The 20,487-nt window shown below is 42.4% G+C and overlaps 1 protein-coding gene across 2 annotated transcripts; it reads left to right on the top strand.

Moving 5' to 3' along the window:
* The first annotated feature begins 1,761 nt into the window (after positions 1-1,761).
* Positions 1,762-20,007, top strand: galr2b (galanin receptor 2b). Of its 2 annotated transcripts, XM_061711603.1 has the most exons (4): positions 1,762-1,890; positions 6,610-6,733; positions 6,830-7,212; positions 17,298-20,007. In XM_061711603.1, the coding sequence occupies exons 2-4, from the start codon at positions 6,701-6,703 to the stop codon at positions 18,061-18,063; spliced, it is 1,182 nt and encodes a 393-aa protein (XP_061567587.1). In that variant the 5' UTR covers positions 1,762-1,890; positions 6,610-6,700; the 3' UTR covers positions 18,064-20,007. The 2 variants fall into 2 exon arrangements, with proteins under 2 accessions (XP_061567587.1, XP_061567589.1); XM_061711605.1 differs by lacking the exon at positions 6,610-6,733 and having other exon boundaries at positions 1,764-1,890.
* Positions 20,008-20,487: the final 480 nt, after the last annotated feature.

The raw sequence follows: 20,487 nt of genomic DNA, 5'->3' as shown, positions 1-20,487 counted from the left end.
GAAGCTGAAGCTAACACAAAGGTGTTGGGTCCTAGTTCAAAGCCCTGCAGGGGGCCACGTGCTGTCACAATGCTTCATCACAAGTAAGTGATAACAGCAAGCCATTGGCTGAGCCAACTGTCAATCAATCATATTAAAAATACATTTATTGCTTGGTATAAACTCTCCTGGCGTGGTACAAAAAAATTCACCTCCCTCAGAGATTAAATCAAACGATTGAGTCCAAAATAGGTTTTTGAACCAGGCTGTAAATATGTTTATTTCTGCTCTTAAGTTGGAGATTATAACATGAAATTAAAGCTGATGCTAATGGCCAACTTCCTGTTCGGTTTCGGCCATGGCGCCAAGAGACTTTTCTTTAAGTTGCAACATAATAGAGGTGTGTACCGATTTTTGTGCATATACGTCAGACCGTATTGTCAGGCTTGAGGCACGAAGTTTCCTAGGGGGTGCTGTTGAGCTATTAGGCCACGCCCATTAATGCAAACCATTAAATATCAAATTTTTTCAGCTGTCCTGGCTTGCGTGCAAAATTTGGTGACTTTTGTGGCACGTTTAGGGGGGCAAAAACGCCCCCCTTTCGTTGGAAGAAGGAGGAAAAAAAAAAGGAGGGAAAAAAATTATTCCTACAGATACAATAGGGCCTTCGCACTGTCAGTGCTCGGGCCCTAATTAACTCGAGTTTGCAGTCTGCCTCTAGTGGTCAATCGAGGAACTGCAACAAATCTAAATTTCCCATGACCCTCATAACTTTGTAAAGTCAGATGTAGATTTTGTTTGTACCTTTAAAAAGTTTGTAACTTGCTTTTAATGAGCACTGAGGCATTTATTTCTATCTATTTCACTGTGCAAACAGTTTACACACAGATTTGTCCTGCTCGTGTTTCATAAATGAGGTGCAGCGTTTAGAGAAGCAAACATTGTCGGGTTCAGTATCACCCAGTGGCGTTGACTCCCCAGAAGCATTTGTGTTCGGCTCACTGGTGACTCTAAATTAACCGCCGTGAGCTGTGTAATTACTTTTTCTAATTTCTGTTTTGCACCCCGACAGCCTGTCCGACGTGTAAACTGGTTCTCGCCCGGTGACAGCTGGAATCGGCTGCAGCATCCTGATGACCCTGAACAACATGGAGCCGGAACAGAAAATCGATTGATTTGCTTTGTTTTCCTTTTTGTTTTGTGGAGAAACTAAAGAGCATGTTTCGAATGATCATATGAGGCATTCACTGAACTGAAATTGTTGGCCAGAGTCTTCGTCTGAAGGTATTTCCACTTGGGGACTGCAGGGACCATCAACAGTATCGGTGTGTGACATGTTTCCACAGTGACATCAACCACATCCTGTGTCTTAAAATAATATTAGCCACTGATTAAAGCCCCAGTTGCATGCACAAGGTTGCTCAATGTTAATGTCTCCATGTCTCCGGTGACCAACTTGCAAAGCAGAATTGGCACTCGTTTGTAGCTTCCTTCACTTCTCAAACTGTGTTAAGACGAAGCCAACTGGAAAGGTGATCCGTCATGTGATGGCAGCCGATTAGGACGCAGTCTCTTCAGAGGGACAATCAGCGGCGCCTCACAGCTGATCCTCAGATCACCTCCTAATTACAGAGAGATTGTGAAGAGACTCCCGGACCCTGCAGCCCCCCCTCCCCTCCTCCAGTCTGTCATCCTTCTCTGCAGTGAACTGTGAACATTAAAGTGAGGAGGAGGAGTCCGGATTTGGGGGGGGGGCAGAGAAAGAGTAAGACACAAGCAGCACAGTCAGACAGCGATGTGCGCCTGAGGAGCAGAGGCTTCTGTGCAGAGAGAATGAGCATCTTCACAGAGCAGCTCTGCTGGGAGTGTCGATCCTGATCTGAGAGGAGACCTGAATCCGTCATCGCTCCGGTAGGTTTCCTCACGCTGCATCAGCCTTATCTGCATGCTGATCTTGCCGCTCATGCAGATAAATAAATGTATCTCTAGAGCCAAATCACATTTCTCACTCATGGCGTCCAGCAGTTACAGTACCTTTGAATCAGAAATGTTGCAGCTTAAGCTGATGGGGAAAGTTTAGAGATCATGGACGCCGTTGAAGCTCTGCTGCTTTTTGATGGAGAGGTAATGTGCCCATTATTTTAATGAAACCTCTGTGGATGCATTCCCACAGTTTAGTTTAAAGCTCTGCTACACCCCCGTCCTCTTTTCTTCTCTGTAGCTCCACTGCTTTCCCCACTCTTTGTTTGTTTCTTTTCCCAAATTTCCAATCACGCCCTCACATCCGCTCCAGCAGACACATTTCACAACCTGCCTGTTTGCCGGATTGTAAAGCTCCCTGTTGGCCTATTTCCGATTCCTCTGATCTCGATGAGACTCAAACGTGTTTTTTATGCTGACTGGAGTCTTCCCCCTGTTATCTCACTGCAGTTGGACATTTTCTATCAGTCCAGATTGCTGTCTCTGGTGGGAGGAAAGAAAAGCCCACCACACAATCACAGCGTCTCCTTAAGTCCACTGTGAAGAAAATTCCTCCACAGCACCATGATACTGTTTCTGTATATATTTTCTAGACAGCTCCAGCCTCCCTGCAGCCCCAAACTTTGCGCTGTTGCAAGCCTTTTATGATAAATACTAACCATTTGATTTGGGTAATTAACAGCCTTTATTCATGCATTTTCAATTCAGACCTTCTTGCCTCAGGGGGGCTCTATGAAAGATCATTTCTCCTTCCCGTCTCTCCCCTTTATTATACACCGTCATGCTTGTAGCTCCAGCTTGGTTTCCAGTGGTGTCTAATGCGTGGGCAGCTTATTTTCCTCTGATCCCTTTGAATGGGTGAAAACTGCAAACCCAGCGTGATCTCTGTAAAGATGAAAACAGCTGCGGAAGAAAACACCTTATTTAGACGTAAACTTTTCTCATTGAGCTCAGATTTAGCGGCTTGACAGTGTGGCTTTCCCTGCAGCTCAGTTCCACTCAGGGAGCAATCACCCACCCTTGTGTGAATCCTTGTTAATGCTGCTAAGTGGAAGTGGAAGAATGCTGTCATTTTCTCCGAGAGTGTACTCCTAGAGCTAATTCAAGCTTCTTCTGGATGCTGGTCACTGCCTCCAGGACTGAGGTGGATCTAGCTTCTTAATCACAACCTTATGCTGGCCAATAGAGAGATTAACACTCCGGAAATGAATGTAAAACATTAACTCCATTCAAGTTAACACTGCAGTGCATTGTTTTTACTTGCTTTATTTACATGCTTATTTGGTCATAGTGTTAAGAAATCAACAACCACAAACCACAAGCTTACTGTCATCAGTCAGCTCTCTGACTCTTCCACTCATCAAAAGCGCCGCTTCCGTGTCAATTGTAAGCCAATTGCAGTGGTTCAGTTTGGTCCACATAAATGAATAAAATAAAATAGGAGTGCAGATTGACGTCATCGGAGACACCACGATACCCAACGCTGCATCTTTGATACTGGTGTGGGTCAGAAGATGACAGCGACAAGTGTCTGCTCACTATTCCTCGTGAACGATCAGTTCTTCCATAATCTCGGCTGGAAGGGGAGAGTGAGCTTCTGCTTCTACTTCTGCTGTTTTTGTTTTTGCCGAGTGAATTTCACCAGGGGGGCCGCGCTCCGGCACCACTCAATTACAGAGGAGTGGAGCTGAGCTTCATGAGTGGCTTATTGGTCCACTTACTCGAAACCTTCCAGGTCGTATTTTTAGCAAACAGCGATGGTGACGCACTACGTAATTAAATAGCAGGGAAGCATTAGAGATGACCCTCGCTCATTCTGCCCGACGCTGATGACAAACGTTTAAAAAGCAAAAATGCTACATTCCTGCTGAAGTGGTTTCAGTATCTCTCCCATTCAGAGGGACGTTTAAATCCACTGTTCCTACTCTGATCCTGCACTATTTACGGTTAGATATTGAACATACATCTGGCAAGACATTACCATGTCATTTAAATACGGCCTTTCATCCTTAAAGGTGGGGTAGGAGATATTTTTCTATATTACCTCAAACTCTCTTTACAGACTGATAGCAAACAAGTAATCAAATGCATTCATGTCCGAACAAAAGTAACTAATCATCTGGGTGACTTTTTTTCGCCCCTTATCAAGTAAGATTATATTAAGCCACAAATGTATGCACGGTTAGGGGCGTGGTCTCTTAAGTCACAGTCTACCTGTCACTTTAGCTGCTTTGCAGCTTTGATGAACTTGACTTCTGAGCGATAAACAAAGACCTACTAGAGCATAATCATTCTTATTTTATATTATCTGGCTTTTCAAGTGTTAATTGTGGCTTGTTGTGACCGGATCTGGGTTAGTCTTGAAAGATTTTTGTTGTGAAGGATAGCATGGCAGCCTGAAGCAGCTAGCTTCACCCCCGGTTGGCCATTAACCAGAGGGAATCAAGAGGTAATCAATCACCTACAGTATTTCAGGACCCTTCCAGGTAGGGTTGCCAACCATCCCTTGAAAAACGGAATCGTCCCGTATTTATAAACAAAAGTACGCGTCCTGTATGGAGGTGAAAAGGGAAGCACTTTGTCCTGTATTACTGTGAGAGTCAAAAAATAGTTATAAAATGTCAATGGAAAATGGCATTGAGCTGTTGAGTTCATAAGTTGTTTTTTTTCTTTTTTTTACAACTGTAGCCTCCAGTCATGGCCTTTGAGGCACAAATATGTTTACAAGTTTTCTACAGACTTTCTGTTTGCACTTTTGTTATTGCACTAAAAATGTGCACTATTACAGAATGGATGTTCTGCTTTCTTTCTATTGTTTTATATAAATTTATACAATTTTAAGTTAAAGCAGCACAATGTAACTTTCAGCTTTTGTTGAGTTTGGCGGCTCCTTTGGACAAAAGCGGTAGTGCTTTACCAGAAAGAACACTACGTTTCCCATGAGCACCAGCGCGTACTGCCGGAAAGATCCTGTCCCCGTCACGTGCATTTGTTTTGATAGTGAATGAAGACGGGACGCTTTTCTGTTTCACCAAGTGAACAGACGGAACGCAAAAAAAAAGATGTTAAACTGCTGGAAAGGAACTGGAATTTACTGGGATACCTTAAACAAGGAAGCCAGGGAGCGGTATATGGAGAAAATAATGATTATTAACGGTTTGGGTCCATATGAAATCCCTATCAAAGAGTGGAGCTCCGATGAGGATTTACTGCCGCAGTTCTGCACAACCCACGTCTTAGGCTACCTTGTTTAGGAGTGTTTGGCAGCTGCTTTGGTAAATGTTTGACTCGCCATGTGTTTCAATAAATTAGTATAATAGTACAACATACATTACATGTTTTATATTACTCTTACATTTCTTTTCTTTTTTTTGACCACTATATTATGCTGAAGAGGCTCCGAGGCGTGAGCAATATTTTTGTTTTCCTCGCAAGATAATTTTTTTCCTCTGCAGCTACAAATAGAGGTAATATTTTTTTCCTCAACAAACTAGTTTTATCTGAAGATTGGGGTTAATCGCATCGCAGAGAGCTGGCCAGCAACTGCGTTTAGCTGGAGAAGAATCTGGAATAAAACCCGTGTGAATGATCCGACTCCGGTCTGTGTGAGTGTTTGTTTGTGCTATACTGTTGTGGAAGGTTATGTTTGGTCGTTACAGCCGCGATCCAAGCGAGCCGACGACTCTTTGTTATCTCAGATACTCGGTCTCCGTGGTTCTGCCTCCGAGCAGGAAAGCGGTGAAAAGTTAAACCATTAGCGATCTTTTCCCCACGTCTGTTGTGTGTGGAGCTGCTGCAGCTACAACGCAGCAACGGGTTACCAGCTCCTCCTGAGCTCTGCGCTCCACGCCCCGCCCATTTTGTAGTTTTTTAGTGTGGCAGGGTTCCTACCATGCTACTCAAAGTTACATAGTGCCAGTGAAGGCGATACAGACCCCTCAGACCATGACAGAGGTGTCATTAAACCTGTTGGAAGTTGTACCATCACAATGACTCTGGAAAAATTATATTAAGGTGGAAAAGTTACATAGTGCTGCTTTAAGCAGGACAGGTTTCTGTTTAAGAAAGATACTTATTTTATTCAGTTCATTTTTGTTTAGTCTTGTTGCTGGATGATAATTTGTTTTCCATGTGTTCATGGCATTCAAAAATATGCATCTAATTCAATTCAGGTTCAAGTCCAAAAGTAAAAAAATCGTTTCACTCACAAAAAAAGGGGCTAAAAAAATTCACTACGCCAGGAAAGCTGAAGGCGATCGGGTTGTCCGGCCCTGCCGATGAAGTGTCCCTTATTTATTTTTCAGGGAGTTGGCAACCCTACTTCCTGGTTGCCCGGGGCCACAGTTACCTGCAGCCTAGCCTGCTCAGAGACTGAGCAATAAGGAATCACATGGAATTTCATAAATCCTTGTTTCTCCTGAACTTGTGGTGGCTAACGCGGGTGTAATCCAGTCAATTTCCAGACCTGGTCGTCCTGCCATATTTCCCAATCTGGATTAAATTAAAAAACCTGTGGGTGATGTCATGTGGGGGTTGTCCAGTTCTTTTTATACAGTCGATATTATTGCTTTGGGAGGTCTGTCTTCAGAAGCAGCTCTGAAGAAGTGGGTTGAAGTGGGTGGGCTTTCTAACTCTCACTGGTTTTTCCAGCATCTCCTATCCAACCGTTTATATGAGCGGTTCAACGTTTTGAATTATTTGGAGAAAACAATCTTCCCTTTGAAGGAGCGGCTTTGTCATCATGTCAACACCAGACCAGACCAGTTTGCTCCTGGTAAAGTTGTTTGAAACCCCCGATTTCAGTTTTTTTCACAGATCCAAGATGTGGATTTGCTTTGATGTGGATATCTCTTTCCTTCTGTGATTGCAGTGGTGCAACATGACTGATTACGAGGATTTCCTCCAGCCAGGAGGGCAGTCCAACGTATCTGACAGCCACCAGCTGAACCTCACCAGCGTGATCGTGTCGGTGGTCTTCTCCCTCATCTTCCTGCTGGGCACCGTGGGGAACAGCCTGGTGCTGGCCGTGCTGCTGCGGAGCGGACAGGTCGGATACAACACCACCAATCTGTTCATTCTCAACCTGAGCGTGGCCGACTTCTTCTTCATCATCTTCTGCGTCCCTTTCCAAGCCACCATCTACTCTCTGGAAGGCTGGGTGTTTGGCTCCTTCATGTGCAAGGTGGTCCATTTCTTCATCAACCTCACCATGTACGCCAGCAGCTTCACGCTGGCTGCCGTGTCCGTCGATAGGTAGGTCATCGCTGCTTATTCAAGTTATTTGTGCACATGCTTTTACGTCATGTATTTTCATCTTTCCTTTCACAAAATGGGCTTTTTCCTCAGAAATGTATTTTAAATCTGTTCATCAATTTTTCTTTTGATTTCTTTTTTTTTTATCACAGAATCTCAGGTTTTATGTTAGAGGACATTTTTGATATGATAGACTTCTGACTTCTCTTAGTGGGGGAGTTTTGATCCGTTAGCTTTGAGATTAAAATTCTGAGGCTCCTCTATGGCAGTGATTCTTAACCATAGGGCCGCGGCCCACACTTGGGCCGCGAGCGCCACCTAGTGGGCCGCAAAAAGAATTCTGTTTTGTACATGTGGGCCGCGGGGGCCGCGGGACTGCATAGCAACTCCCAACCAAATGAGGAAAAGACACTCAGCTAGCTGTACGTGTAATAGTAAGAGAAATGGTGTGTATTTACAGAGTAAATCCTTAATTTTGCACAGAGTAGGTTTAGATCCGCCAGGATCTAAACCTACTCTGATAGCATTAGCATTTGAAAAATAGCATTTGATAGCATTTGAAAAATAAAATAAAATGTATTTTATTTTTAAGATAAAAAAATATGTGTAATTCAAGTTACACATGTTAAAGGAGCTTGAGGCCGGATTGTGGCAGGATTTATGAAAAAAATCCATATACATTTTAAGTTTTCTAGTAATAATGTCAGATGAAGCGTTCCAAACCCAAAAGAATGAGCCCTCTAGTGTATCTCTCCTTTGCCTTGAATAGGCTGTGTGCTGCAAAATGTGCTGCAATTCGGTACCGAATTTCCCGCGCTGGGCTGCGGATGTGACGTCACATGACGCTGCATGCACGTTCTCCCCGTTCTCCCGTGCCGGCTTCACTGTTGGCTGCAGTACCCCCAATGGCCGTCGTGGTGAAGGGTGGCGCTAGAGAGTCTCATTTCTTAACACCTCAAGCCTCAAGCTCCTTTAAGTGGCAAATATGTACTTTTTTTAATATAACAGTCAGATGCAGATGTTGATACAACTATGAGGCTACTTGAATATATATATATAAATATATATATAAAAATCCATCCATTATCTATACCCGCTTTAGCCCTTGCGGGGTCACGGGGGTCTGCTGGAGCCTATCCCAGGTGAGAGGCGGGGGTTACACCCTGGACAGGTCACCAGTCCATCACAGGGCCACATATAAACACACAAACCATGCTCACAACCACACTCACGCTCACACCTACGGGCAATTTAGAATCACCAATTAACCTAATATGCATGTTTTTGGACTGTGGGAGGAAGCCGGAGTACCCGGAGAGAACCCGCGCAAGCACGGGGAGAACATGCAAACTCCACACAGAAAGGCCCCTGCTGGGCCTGGGAGTCGAACCGGGGACCTTCTTGCTGTGAGGCAACAGTGCTAACCACTAAGCCACCGTGCTGCCTATATATATATATATATATATTCTCTAAATGGACCTCTTAAAGTTTTAGTTGAATACCCCTGCTATAAAGTGTTAGGTGTTAAGTTAAGTGTTAATTTAATGGGCCTCGGGTCACTCTGTACTGAAAAACTTGGGCCCCAAGGTCAGAAAGGTTAAGAACCCCTGCTCTATGGGATTAGTGAATTCACCGACAACTGTTGCTCATCCTCCTGTATCCCTGCTTTATTGAAATCAAAAGTTTACAGGGCGTGATGGCTGTCAGAAGACAGAAGGAAACACTTTCCTTTCTTGCTCAAGATCCAAAATCAGATATCACCCTCTCCACCAGCCGGTTCAGCACTTGGAACCTTTATCATTTAATGTTTTGTTATGCTAAATATGTGTAGCAATACTCAAAGCTGAGTGACTCATTCTCCTGAATTAAGACGTCATGCATATAAATGACTATCTGCAGCCTGAAACTATATGATTCACTCTCAGAGCCAGCGTGATGCGGCTGTGAGAGCCATTGCCTTTGTCCTCTAACTCTCTCACGTTGCATGCTTTATTTAAAAGTCTGACTTATATGAGTCCGTAGAATATAACAGATGATACACAATAAGCGAAGAAGGCAGAAATTATAAATTTATAATTTGAGGATATGAATTAACATGTTTGACAGTATGAATTACTGAAGGGAGGAAATAGGAAGCATGAGGACACAAAGAGTCATTTGGTGATAAAACTTTCTGTTTCAAGGGAGAACTGGATTTACTGTGCCATAAAGGCAAATTCTTAGCAAATTCAATTCAATTCAAATCAAATTCAAAATACTTTATTAATCCCCATAAGGAAATTAATTAAATGAGGTACAAAGTATGTTTGTAATTATGTCATTTATCACGAGTTCAAGGAATAAAAATAAAGTAGCTGGATTTATTTTATTTATAAAAATGGATTTCTTATATTGTGGTAAGAAAATAAAGAAGGGTATCTTTTTTTTTTTTTTTTTTTTTTTTTACAAATGACTATAATGATAAGAGTTTTTTGAAAAAGAACTTCACAATTTGGTTACAAATATATGTTATTTTTTGCTCAAAATGTTGTGCTCTGACAATAGTACGAGAGACAGATGATTCAACTGCTTCCAATGCACTTGACCAAAATCTTCTGTGTCTGAGTGAAAGTCATCATTAAGAGCCAGGAGAAGTCTTTGACTGGTCCAGCACTTCTGCAGTTGCCGTGGTTACTAGTGTGTGCATACATGACAAGCTGCAGGAAAGGGCATTGGAAGCAGAGTTGAGACAGAGAGGGAGAGAACAGTCCACTTCCTGGTGGCCGACTCAGTGACTGCAAGTTACCCTGCCATCTTGGTCCCGTGGCTTTAAAACAAGCCCGAATGATCATCCTTCCAACATCGTTGGGAGGATGACAGTCAGTCTGAGCCAACGCTGGCACTTGGCAGACTAGCTAAACATTTCCATTTTGGTCTTGTCTGTCCAGACAGACATTGAGTGCATTTACATGGGAAGTTTAATTCCTCTTTAATTCAGAATTAAAATTAAATCCGATTTAAAATGAGTAAAAATAACCATGTAAACACCTAATTCCAATTGAAAATGGCTATTCTGAATCAAACTTAATTCTGAAGTAAGTGGCTGGTTTATTCTGATTTTATTTTATCCGAAAAGCATACTTCCGCTCGTTCCCTTGCTCGTCTGTCGCCATGACGCTTATATTCCGCGCTTGTGAGACGATTTATTTAATAATAGCTTGGAGGACCTGGAAATAATTAAAAGAACAGATGGCAGGAAACATAAAAATTGTGAGATTTTCAAAGTTGTAGCGGCTAAGCGGCTAAGTTTGGTTTTCTTCTGGTAGACGTAATTTCCGGCCCCCTATCCAATCAGAACCCTTCCCAACCCCCAGACCTTAAGCGGAATTGGATAAAGCCGATCATGTTTTCCATGTAAACCTCAATTCGAATTACTATTTCCATGTAAACTCAAAGGAAAATAATTGAATTCGCTCACTCACTCACTCACTCACTCACTCACTCACTCACTCACTCACTCACTCACTCACTCACTCACTCACTCACTCACTCACTCATCCTCTTCCGCTTTATCCGTTCCCGGGTCGCGGGGGCAGCAGCCTCAGCAGGGATGCCCAGACTTCCTTCACCCCAGACACTTCCTCCAGCTCTTCCGAGGGGAGTCCGAGGCGTTCCCAGGCCAGCCGAGAGACAAAGGCCGCGTTCAGACTGCTGGCAAATCTGATTCATATCTGATTCCTTCTCATATCCGATTTTCAGGGCTGACTGTCCACACTGTTTTTAGCAAGTGTCCATATCGGATCTGGCTCTGTTCAGACTGCGCCACATCATTGACTGATCTGACAGGTTGCCGTAGCAACGACGTCGGAGCGGAGGCGTCACCCAGCGCGTGTATTGTGTGAAGTCATGTAATTGCGACATCAAAAACAATAACAATGATTTTTTATATATATTACAAAAATCCCAAAATATCTGTACCGTTTCTGATTGAGTCGGTACTGCGCATCATTTTTAGACACAACAATGAACGCATACCGCAAAAGTTGTGTCTCGGCGGAGGGACCCGACGTCCCAGCAAAATGAGAAACAGAGAAAAGTGTTCAGAACAAAACCACCAGCAAACTAACAAACCAACCAACAAAGCTCAGAGTTAACAAAACGAACCAGCAATGAAACTGGCAGCTGATGAGCTGACGGGCTGCAGGTTCAGGCTCACGACTGAAGGCGGATTTATGGTTCCGCGTTACACCGACGCAGAGCCTACGGCGTAGGGTACGCGGCGACCCACACCATACGTGGAAATGCGGTCTTTTTTTCTGCTATTACATGATTTGTAATGTGAATTTGCAACACTTAAACTACAAATAATAGTTTTTGACGTGACATCAGAGATTGTACATGCTCTCTGTGAAAGGATGAGTAGCTCCACAACTGGAAATGGGCGGGTGGTTTGGAGCATGGGTCTGCGACAGTCATATCCGATCTGAGTGTTTGGAGCTGTTCAGACTGAGACGCATCTGCCCAAATGCGATAATGATCGGATATGAAACCACCTCCCGGAGGTGGTTTCGATTTGGTTTGCAAAAATCGGATCTCATGTGGTTTGGGACTGTTCAGACTTCAAAAGAGTCATCCAGTTTCAATCTGGATGGGCTAAAAATCGGATATTGGCTGGCAGTCTGAACGCGGCCATAGTCTCTCCAGCGTGTCCTGGGTCTTCCTCGGGGTCTCCTCCCGGTGGGACATGCCTGGAACACCTCCCTAGGGAGGTGTCCAGGAGGATCCGATACAGATACCCAAGCCACCTCAGCTGACTCCTCTCAATGTGAAGGAGCAGCGGCTCGACTCCCAGCTCCTCCCGGGTGACCGAACTCCTCACCCTATCTCTAAGGGAGCGTCCAGCCACCCTGCGGAGGAAACTCATCTCGGCCGCTTGTATCCGCGATCTTGTCCTTTCGGTCACTACCCAAAGTTCATGACCATAGGTGAGGGTAGGGGCGTAGATTGACCGGTAAATCGAGAGCTTCGCCTTTCGACTCAGCTCCCTCTTCACCACGACGGTCCGGTACATCGACCGCAAAACTGCGGACGCTGCACCGATCCGTCTGTCAATCTCACGCTCCATTGTTCCCTCACTCGTGAACAAGATCCCGAGATACTTGAACTCCTCCACCTGAGGCAGGACTTCTCCACCCACCCGGAGAAGGCATGCCACCCTTTCCCGGTGGAGAACCGTGGCCTCGGTCTTGGAGGTGCTGATTCTCATCCCCTGCCGCGTCGCACTCGGCCTTAAACTGCCCCAGCACATGCTGAAGGTCCCGGTCTGATGAAGCCAACAGGACAACGTCATCTGCAAAAAGCAGAGATGAAATCCTGAGGTTCCCAAACCGGATCCCCTCCGGCCCCTGGCTACGCCTAGAAATCCTGTCCATAAAAATTATGAACAGGACCGGTGACAAAGGGCAGCCCTGCCGGAGTCCAACATGCACTGAGAACAAGTCTGACTTACTGCCGGCAATGCAAACCAGACAGATAATTTAATTCGGAATAATTTAATTCGGAATAATTCATTCTGAATTAAAAAACATCATGTAACCGCGGCCATTGATCCTGAAGTTGTGTGGCTTGTAAAGCAAAGCTGATCTGAAGAGGCCTTCTACTAAAAAGTCTCGTAAATTAGCCACACTGTCCAAAATGTCTTTAATGCCCACTTGCAAATAATATTTGTCATTGCATTGTTTAGGAATTAAACATTTCAATCTCTTTCAGATTAAAGGCAGCAACAACTGGATTTCTAAAATCATAGCTGATGTCTTTCCTGCCTGGCATTATGTTAACACTCCTCAATGCTACAGGCCAGCACGTTTACCAAATCTCAAACTTGAAAGAGGGTATTCTTTCTTTATTTCATGTTACTGTATAATTTAACTAAAGAAAATCGAAAAGTGCTGCATCAGCACTTTGTTTACAGTCATAAAAGCCAAATAAGAAATCCAATTTCAAACATTTCCTTGATTTTTCTTTTTCTAGCCAGAATTTGAAAAATCCAAGGTTCCCTTTTTTAGATGAATGCAGGATTAGTATCACACCAAATGAACCGATCTGAAAACACTTGTGAAAAGAATTAGAAAAAAATTAGGAAAAAAACTGTTAAGACTGAGGTATCTAGGAAATAAAAAGTGTCCCTCAAGCACATTCCATTACATTTTTGTGTGTGCTTGTGGGAATTCTGTGCTTGCTATAACATTTCTCATAAGACATAACATCGTTCAAGTGTTGTTGGCTGTAATTTGCAGCCAACGAGTGAAGCGGTTGACTCCAGGCTCCAAAATCAGCTGAGCGAATGTGTGACGACACGGTTAGTGAAAGGAGCAGTGGAACTGTACCCTTCCTCGCGACCTCAGGATTCAGAGGTCAAACCACCTGTTACATTTGAAAACACGACAGGATTTGTATTTGAAACAAGTTTGATTAATCAAGGATAGCATGAAGGAACCTCCTTTTTTGCCCAGTTTTACATAATCTGTTTACTTCCCTGCATAAATTAATCATACCAAATTAACTCATAACGAATGTTTTATTTCATTTGAAGATGGAAAATAGTAGAACAGTGAAATCCCAGAGGTGCCTATTAATGCAATCAGTCAAAGACTGAAAAATACTCTGAAGATGCGAGAGCTATAATTGAATATTTTATGACTCGATCATGCGTTATCCAGGGCTGAAAATTATACCCCTTTAAGCCATCATTATTGCTGTCGGGCAACATAATCAGCTCGGTCAATATGGACAATCAGTGATCAGTCAGCCTGCGCTGAAAACTCTCTCTGCTCATGGTGAAAGCTGTGCTTTCACTTTATAGCTGCTTCTATCTCTGTCTGGGAAAGAGCAGGTACATGTGGCTCAGGAGGTTAATAAAGATCTCTCTGTTTAAACACACACACACATACACACACACACACACTCACCAACTCCTCTACCAGTTGCACTTTAAACCAGAAATCCCCAGAAGGAATTATAGATCAGGCCTCCGTCTGTCAGAGAAAGAGCAATAAACACATGCTCACACTAATCGCTTCAAAGCACAGCCTTTACTGCTGCAGTGAGATAAAACTGGTGTGGTAGAGAAAAAGTTGTATTACATAGCAAGTATTTGGGATGTGGTGCATGAGCGATCAAGAATACAAAGGCAAGCAGAGGACACACACTTACTGTATATGTGCACTGTATCTATACGATGATGTTTGGGGGGGGTTGTGCTTTGGGACGCAGCAACAGATGTTTCTCAGTGAGTCGGCCTATAATTTAGCTGCTTTTTGATTCAGGAAAAACACAATTTGAATCATGTTAATTTTCCCTCATGATATATCCCACAGCACCTGGAGCAGAGAGTGCTCTTAAGAGCATGGCAAGATGTTCAAACCACTGAGACGCCATACAAGTAGGCTCAAATGAATGTTTTTTGCCTTTCATGTGAAACGTGCCTCTGTCCCCATTTGAGAGAGATTTCAAAGACCAGCGAGGCGGCTCTCCGTTTCTAGAGGCCTCTTCAAGTGGCCTGGACATGTGAAAGACAAGGACGTGTGTTTCTGGTTTGTTTTCTTGGAGTAAATCGACTGAAATAACCCAAATTTTCATAAGAGATCATTAGATCGTAAATAAGATTTGAAATAAATAGCATCTTCTTTTTTTACGTCATTAAATGTAAGTTTTACATTTATCGCCCCCCACACTCACCGAAACATTGCAGCTTTCGATTTAAGAGGGAAAACACAAACATTTCACACACACACAAAGAATTCAGACTAAATAACCTTTGCTTAGTCCCGCCCTCAGCTCTCAGAGGCTAACCCTTAGTGCCTTGCAAGGGTTAATGTTGGATGGTTTTCTTTTCTATTGTTTTCATTTTTTTCTGGATGTTCTTCTCTCAAACATATTTTTTGCATTCTGAATATTGCATCTTTTGAAATATTCCTTTTGTTTTGGTTTTGCACCTTAAGCCCAGCGCATTTAATCACTCAAAGCATTCACAATCAGATACAGAAAAGATTAAACTCCCCCCTGTTCATTCTCTACACAGCCTGAGCCATGCTAAGTATGTGTGGTTATGGAGACCGGAATGCTTCAAATTAACTTAATATGTGGTTGACTTCAGAGGAAAAATTGAGAGAAATTCTGTATCTACTAGATTTTTTTCTCAGTTTTAGATGCTGGCAGGTAAACATACGTAACCAAATTGCAGTTAAAGGTAGAGTAAGAGATTTTTCATTGATGAACCATCTGTTTCTATTTGAAGAAAACAGGGAAAACCAGTTACCAGTGTTTCAATTCCTTGGAATTGTTTGCAAATTTTGCAAACGATTCCCTTTTCGATTCCAGTGGGCACGAATAACATCTTCAGTTCAGTTCAGTTCATATTTATTTCGAGCGGTACAATATTTTTACAAAATAAGTGACCTGCGTGCAACAGAAAAGCAAATACCTTTAACAGTAGACGTGCAGGTTCAATATTCAAATTAACACTTGAAAGGGAGTGGGAAGAAGAAAAGATTTTTAAGGCTTCCTCCTGTCTTAACATTTAAACCAGAACAATGAACAAAAGACCTGTTGAGGATATGACATCTTCACACAAGTTGCGTAAACCAGCAGTCAATAGTAAACATGGCGCCCAAGCGATACAAACGCTCAAAAGTCTGATTCCATTTCAGTAAAAAAGACAACAGGGCAACTTGTAATACTTGCCAAGTGGATATTTTGTCAAAGTTTTAGGGTTGCAGATTTGCAAAATGCACAGTTTGATTGTATTTGACTTGATTGTATTTGTCACTGGCTGACAGTTTTATTTTTGAGTGCTCAGTTCATAGTTCAGTTCAGTTCCTTTTAAAAAGGAGAATTTGAATTTCTATTAGAAAAATGTTGAACATTCTCGTGGAATTGCCACTGAATAATTTATGTTGTATTTTGTTCATTTCTATGGAAGAATATTTATTTTATTATTATAAAAATGTTATATTGGTGATGCTTATCGACCTTTTATTCCAAATGAGAATCGATAAGGGAATTGATAAAGAACCGAATCATTAAGCAGAATCGAAAATGGAATTGGAATCGTAAAATCTTATCAATTCCCATCCCTAGTCTCTATTTAACGAATTAAAATTACACCACTGTAAAACACACTATAATAGAATACAATTAAACTCCTTGTCCAAAAGAAATTCAAATCATTTAAATTTGCTCATGGACGAGACGATATGTTGCTGTATGTCCTTTCAGCTTTGATGTTTCTTTTCCAGATGTGCAAGCTGCATGCTTAGGAACTAATGTTACAGTTTTTTGCTTTTGATTTAGCATTGGTGATAAGCCAGCTGGTCCCTGTCCTCCTCAGTACGGAGGAAGTGGCTCACTCGCTTTTAAATGAGTTTAAAGACCGATGTGTCTCTGAGACCTCGCAGGGATTTGTATCCAAGACTCATGCCAGTTTTTAACGTGGCGCCGTCTGACGGTCCGAAGATGATTGAAATCTCCTACCAATTTATGTCTTTTGGAATTATTTTCTGTAGATGATGAAATATGTCTTCACAATTATATACCGAGTAACATCATTGTGCAACTGTTTCATAGCTCGTAGACATAGTTTGGTTTTTGTTTTACTCTGTTTATCCATGATGCTCTCATGTCGTATCACAGCAGTTACTTTCATTAGCCGCAAAATGTCCATCCAGGTGTTTCTTACTTTGCCAGCTGGCTATTTCCCATAGTCCTTTTACCTTCACCTGCCTGAGTTAATATTTCTCATAAAATGATAAAATGCCTCAGTATCAAAATTGAACATGCTTTCTGTGTTCTAGTCTGAATAAAATATGGCTTTACAAAATCAATGCACTCTGCTTTTAATCTTTTAGAATTATGGTTGTAGCTGAAACACGGTATTTAGAGCTGTAGAATACTGTAGCACAGTTTACATTGTTCTGGTTATGTATAATGATCACAACTGGAAAATGAATCACAAGAATCTTGATGCACATCATGTCCAGTGATTATCAGGATTCTCGATGCCTGGATTACACCTCAGGTTAAATGTCGTTTTTTTTTTCTCTTTGCAGGTATCTGGCCATTCGCTATCCGCTCCGCTCCAGAGAACTTAGAACCCCTTGTAATGCAGTGGTGGCCATGGTGGTCATTTGGGGTCTTTCGCTGGTGTTTGCAGGTCCGTATCTCAGCTACTATGACCTGATCGATTACGCCAACAGTACTGTCTGCATTCCCGGCTGGGAGGAGCAAAACCGCAAGGTGCTGGACACATGCACTTTCCTGTTCGGCTACGTCATCCCCGTCTTGATCGTGAGTCTGTCTTACACTCGGACCATCAAGTATCTGTGGACCGCCGTCGACCCTCTGGACGGCATGTCGGAATCCAAGAGGGCCAAGCGCAAGGTCACCAAAATGATCATCATCGTCACCGTGCTCTTCTGCATCTGCTGGCTGCCGTACCACGTGGTGATCCTGTGCTATCTGTACGGAGACTTCCCGTTCAACGAGACCACGTACGCCTTCAGGCTCCTCTCTCACTGCATGGCCTACGCCAACTCCTGCGTCAACCCCATCGTTTACGCCCTGGTGTCCAAGCACTTTCGCAAAGGCTTCAAGAAGGTCTTCAGCTGCATCCTCATCAAAAACGGGAGAAATAAGGTTCACGTGGTTCACGTCGCCAACACCGGGCGTGGGTTCGAAGCCGGCTCCACGGAGGTGTCGCAGATGAACGAGGAGAACGTGCGACAAAATGAATGTGAAATGATCAACAGGCCGAGGCCGGTGGAGCCGAGAGAAGCGACGGTGACGCTCAATTTGCCCTTCCAGCACCAGACTTGATCAGCAATCCCGTTTGGCTGACGGGTTAAGTGAAAAACTCTGTAGTTACTATTATTTTATTTTTTTAAAGTGAGTTCCCTTCATAATATTTACCTGTTTGGGGGCAAACTCGAATGCCAGCAGAAATGATGTGTTTTTTGCAGAGATGGAGCACTCTGGCCAACAACACAGATTCACTCCACAAAAACTCTGTGTGGAGGAGCACGAGTGTCCAAGAGTGTCCAAGAGTCACTATTCAAAACAATCAAGATGGCTGCAGATGTGCTAATAACACCTTGGATTAAGTGTTTAGTGATAACATTCACTGGCGCTCCTACTCCACCGCACGCCGCTCAGGATGTCTGGTGCCGATGCAAGTCAGTTGTCGCTGGTTCCATGTCTGTCCAACAGCATCCAGATGAAGTTTCCTCTGTGTCCATTTGCACTGCTCCCTGAAAGTCAACGTCTAATCCAGCCAGACCAACCCGACTAATTCCTCCGATCAAAGAGGGAAAGAACTAGGCTGGCGCCCCGGGCTAGAGACAGACTGATAAAGAGGATGTCGACAGCCAAACCATTTTGATTTCTTGATTCATATCAACATTTTATCCCATTTTAATCATCCTATTTTTGAATGTTGCAAAGACGAGTTTACATATTTGCCTTAACTTTGGCTTGTACTTTCATTAAAGTTTACTCCACTGCTTTCACAAGGACCACATGGATGTGTTACTGCATATTTCAAGCTTGTATTCGTTTGAAAAGGCCCCAAAGGGGTTCCTGTGGAGCATTTGTTGTTCTGTCGGGGTTCTGTTTAACAAACGCATGCAGCACAGCGCAGGGCATGCACATAGCACAAGGGCTATGCTATTCTCCAGTTATCTCCAATCTGCACCGTTTTAGGATTTCCTACAATATCTTTGAGTGTAGCTTCGATGTTCATCAACTTTAACCTCTCATGTGGTCGGCACAGGAAAACAGCAGCAGCTGTAATCAGTCTTATTTAACCTCTCTGACTCGTTCTGAAACCGCTCATTGATTACCGCGGTCGTAGCTTTTGTGGAGCAGGGTGTTTGCTTTGTATCTTGCATGCAGATGCTGTTCTGTCGCGTCAGGGTTTGTTTGTATAATTAAAATGGTGTACTTGATGTAAACAATGCAAAAACAGTGATATATACAATTCAGTTTTTTACCTGCATTAAGGAGCTATAAAATCACTCTGGAATACTTTATTGTGTGTAAACTGTCAGTTTTAAAAAGGAACATAAAGACCAAACAGAAAACTGATCCATTTTATACACTGTAAAAACAACCTTGCTAGAAATAAGCCCAATATTCCATGAATCTTGTCAAAATGATTTTGTTTTAAGCAAAAATATGTTTGCCAATGGGGTAAGAAAAATGTTCTTGACTAGAATTTGTAAAAAGTTTTCTTGAAACAAGACTCACTTTTTGCAGTGTAAGTCAAAGAGTTTCTGGTGTGTGACTTGCAGAAGTACTTCACAAATGTTCTTGCTGAACTTGTATTTTTGCAATGATTGTATTAACGGCATGTTTCTCTTTGATGTAATTTATTAGATATTTAACATGTTTATCAATGAGTGCACTTATACGTCTAATAGTTATATATTTGAAATGTGTGTGTTGAATAACTTAAAAGCTGTGAAACGGTAATCATGCTTTTGCAGATTTTTTTTAACCAAACGCAAGACATCTCAGTTTCTCATTTGCTTGGCTGTGATCTTGTGTCCTACCTCAGAGCTGTAAAAAGCCTCTCGTCTGTGGCATGTTCACTATTTTCAGTAAAATGCAATTTTTCTCTTGAAGATTATTTTCCAGCCAGAAACATTTTCCTTTGTGCTTTTTTTTTCCCTCCTGTGTTTCGACCACTGCACATGTGCTAAATATTTAAATATGTTTCTCTTCATGTTTTGTCAATGAGACCTTTCAGTGACTCTGCAGATCAAATGAATATATGTATATATATATATATGTATATATACATACCGGTATGTGTATGTGTATATATATATATATATATATATATATATATATTCATATATCAATGCGGAACAAAAATTTGAATGAATAAATAAAACACCTTCTGCAGTGAGATTTTATTCATTTTTAAAATGTTCAGTAAAAATATAAACTCTGTACTGATTTCTTCTCTTTTGGCTTTTATGACACGCTATCAAACAATATCAGATGAATATAACCTGAGTAAATATAGAATGCAGTTTTTAAATGTCTGTTTTGACAGAGTGGTGCCTTCAAGTGTCAGAGGAGACGTTAGTTAGTAAACAAAGAGAAAAGGAATCAAAAAGTAACGTCCTTAAAAGAATTGAGCTTAAGCCGATGTGAGGCCAATTCCAAAGGTTTGGCTGTGGACGTGAGTTGGACGACCTTGGAGATGTGGCGGGTTCATTAATGAAATATGTTGGA

The sequence above is a fragment of the Cololabis saira genome, chromosome 21 (genome assembly GCF_033807715.1).
Source record: "Cololabis saira isolate AMF1-May2022 chromosome 21, fColSai1.1, whole genome shotgun sequence".
In the NCBI taxonomy this organism is placed as follows: domain Eukaryota; kingdom Metazoa; phylum Chordata; class Actinopteri; order Beloniformes; family Belonidae; genus Cololabis; species Cololabis saira.
This window is presented reverse-complemented; position numbering and strand designations above follow the sequence as displayed.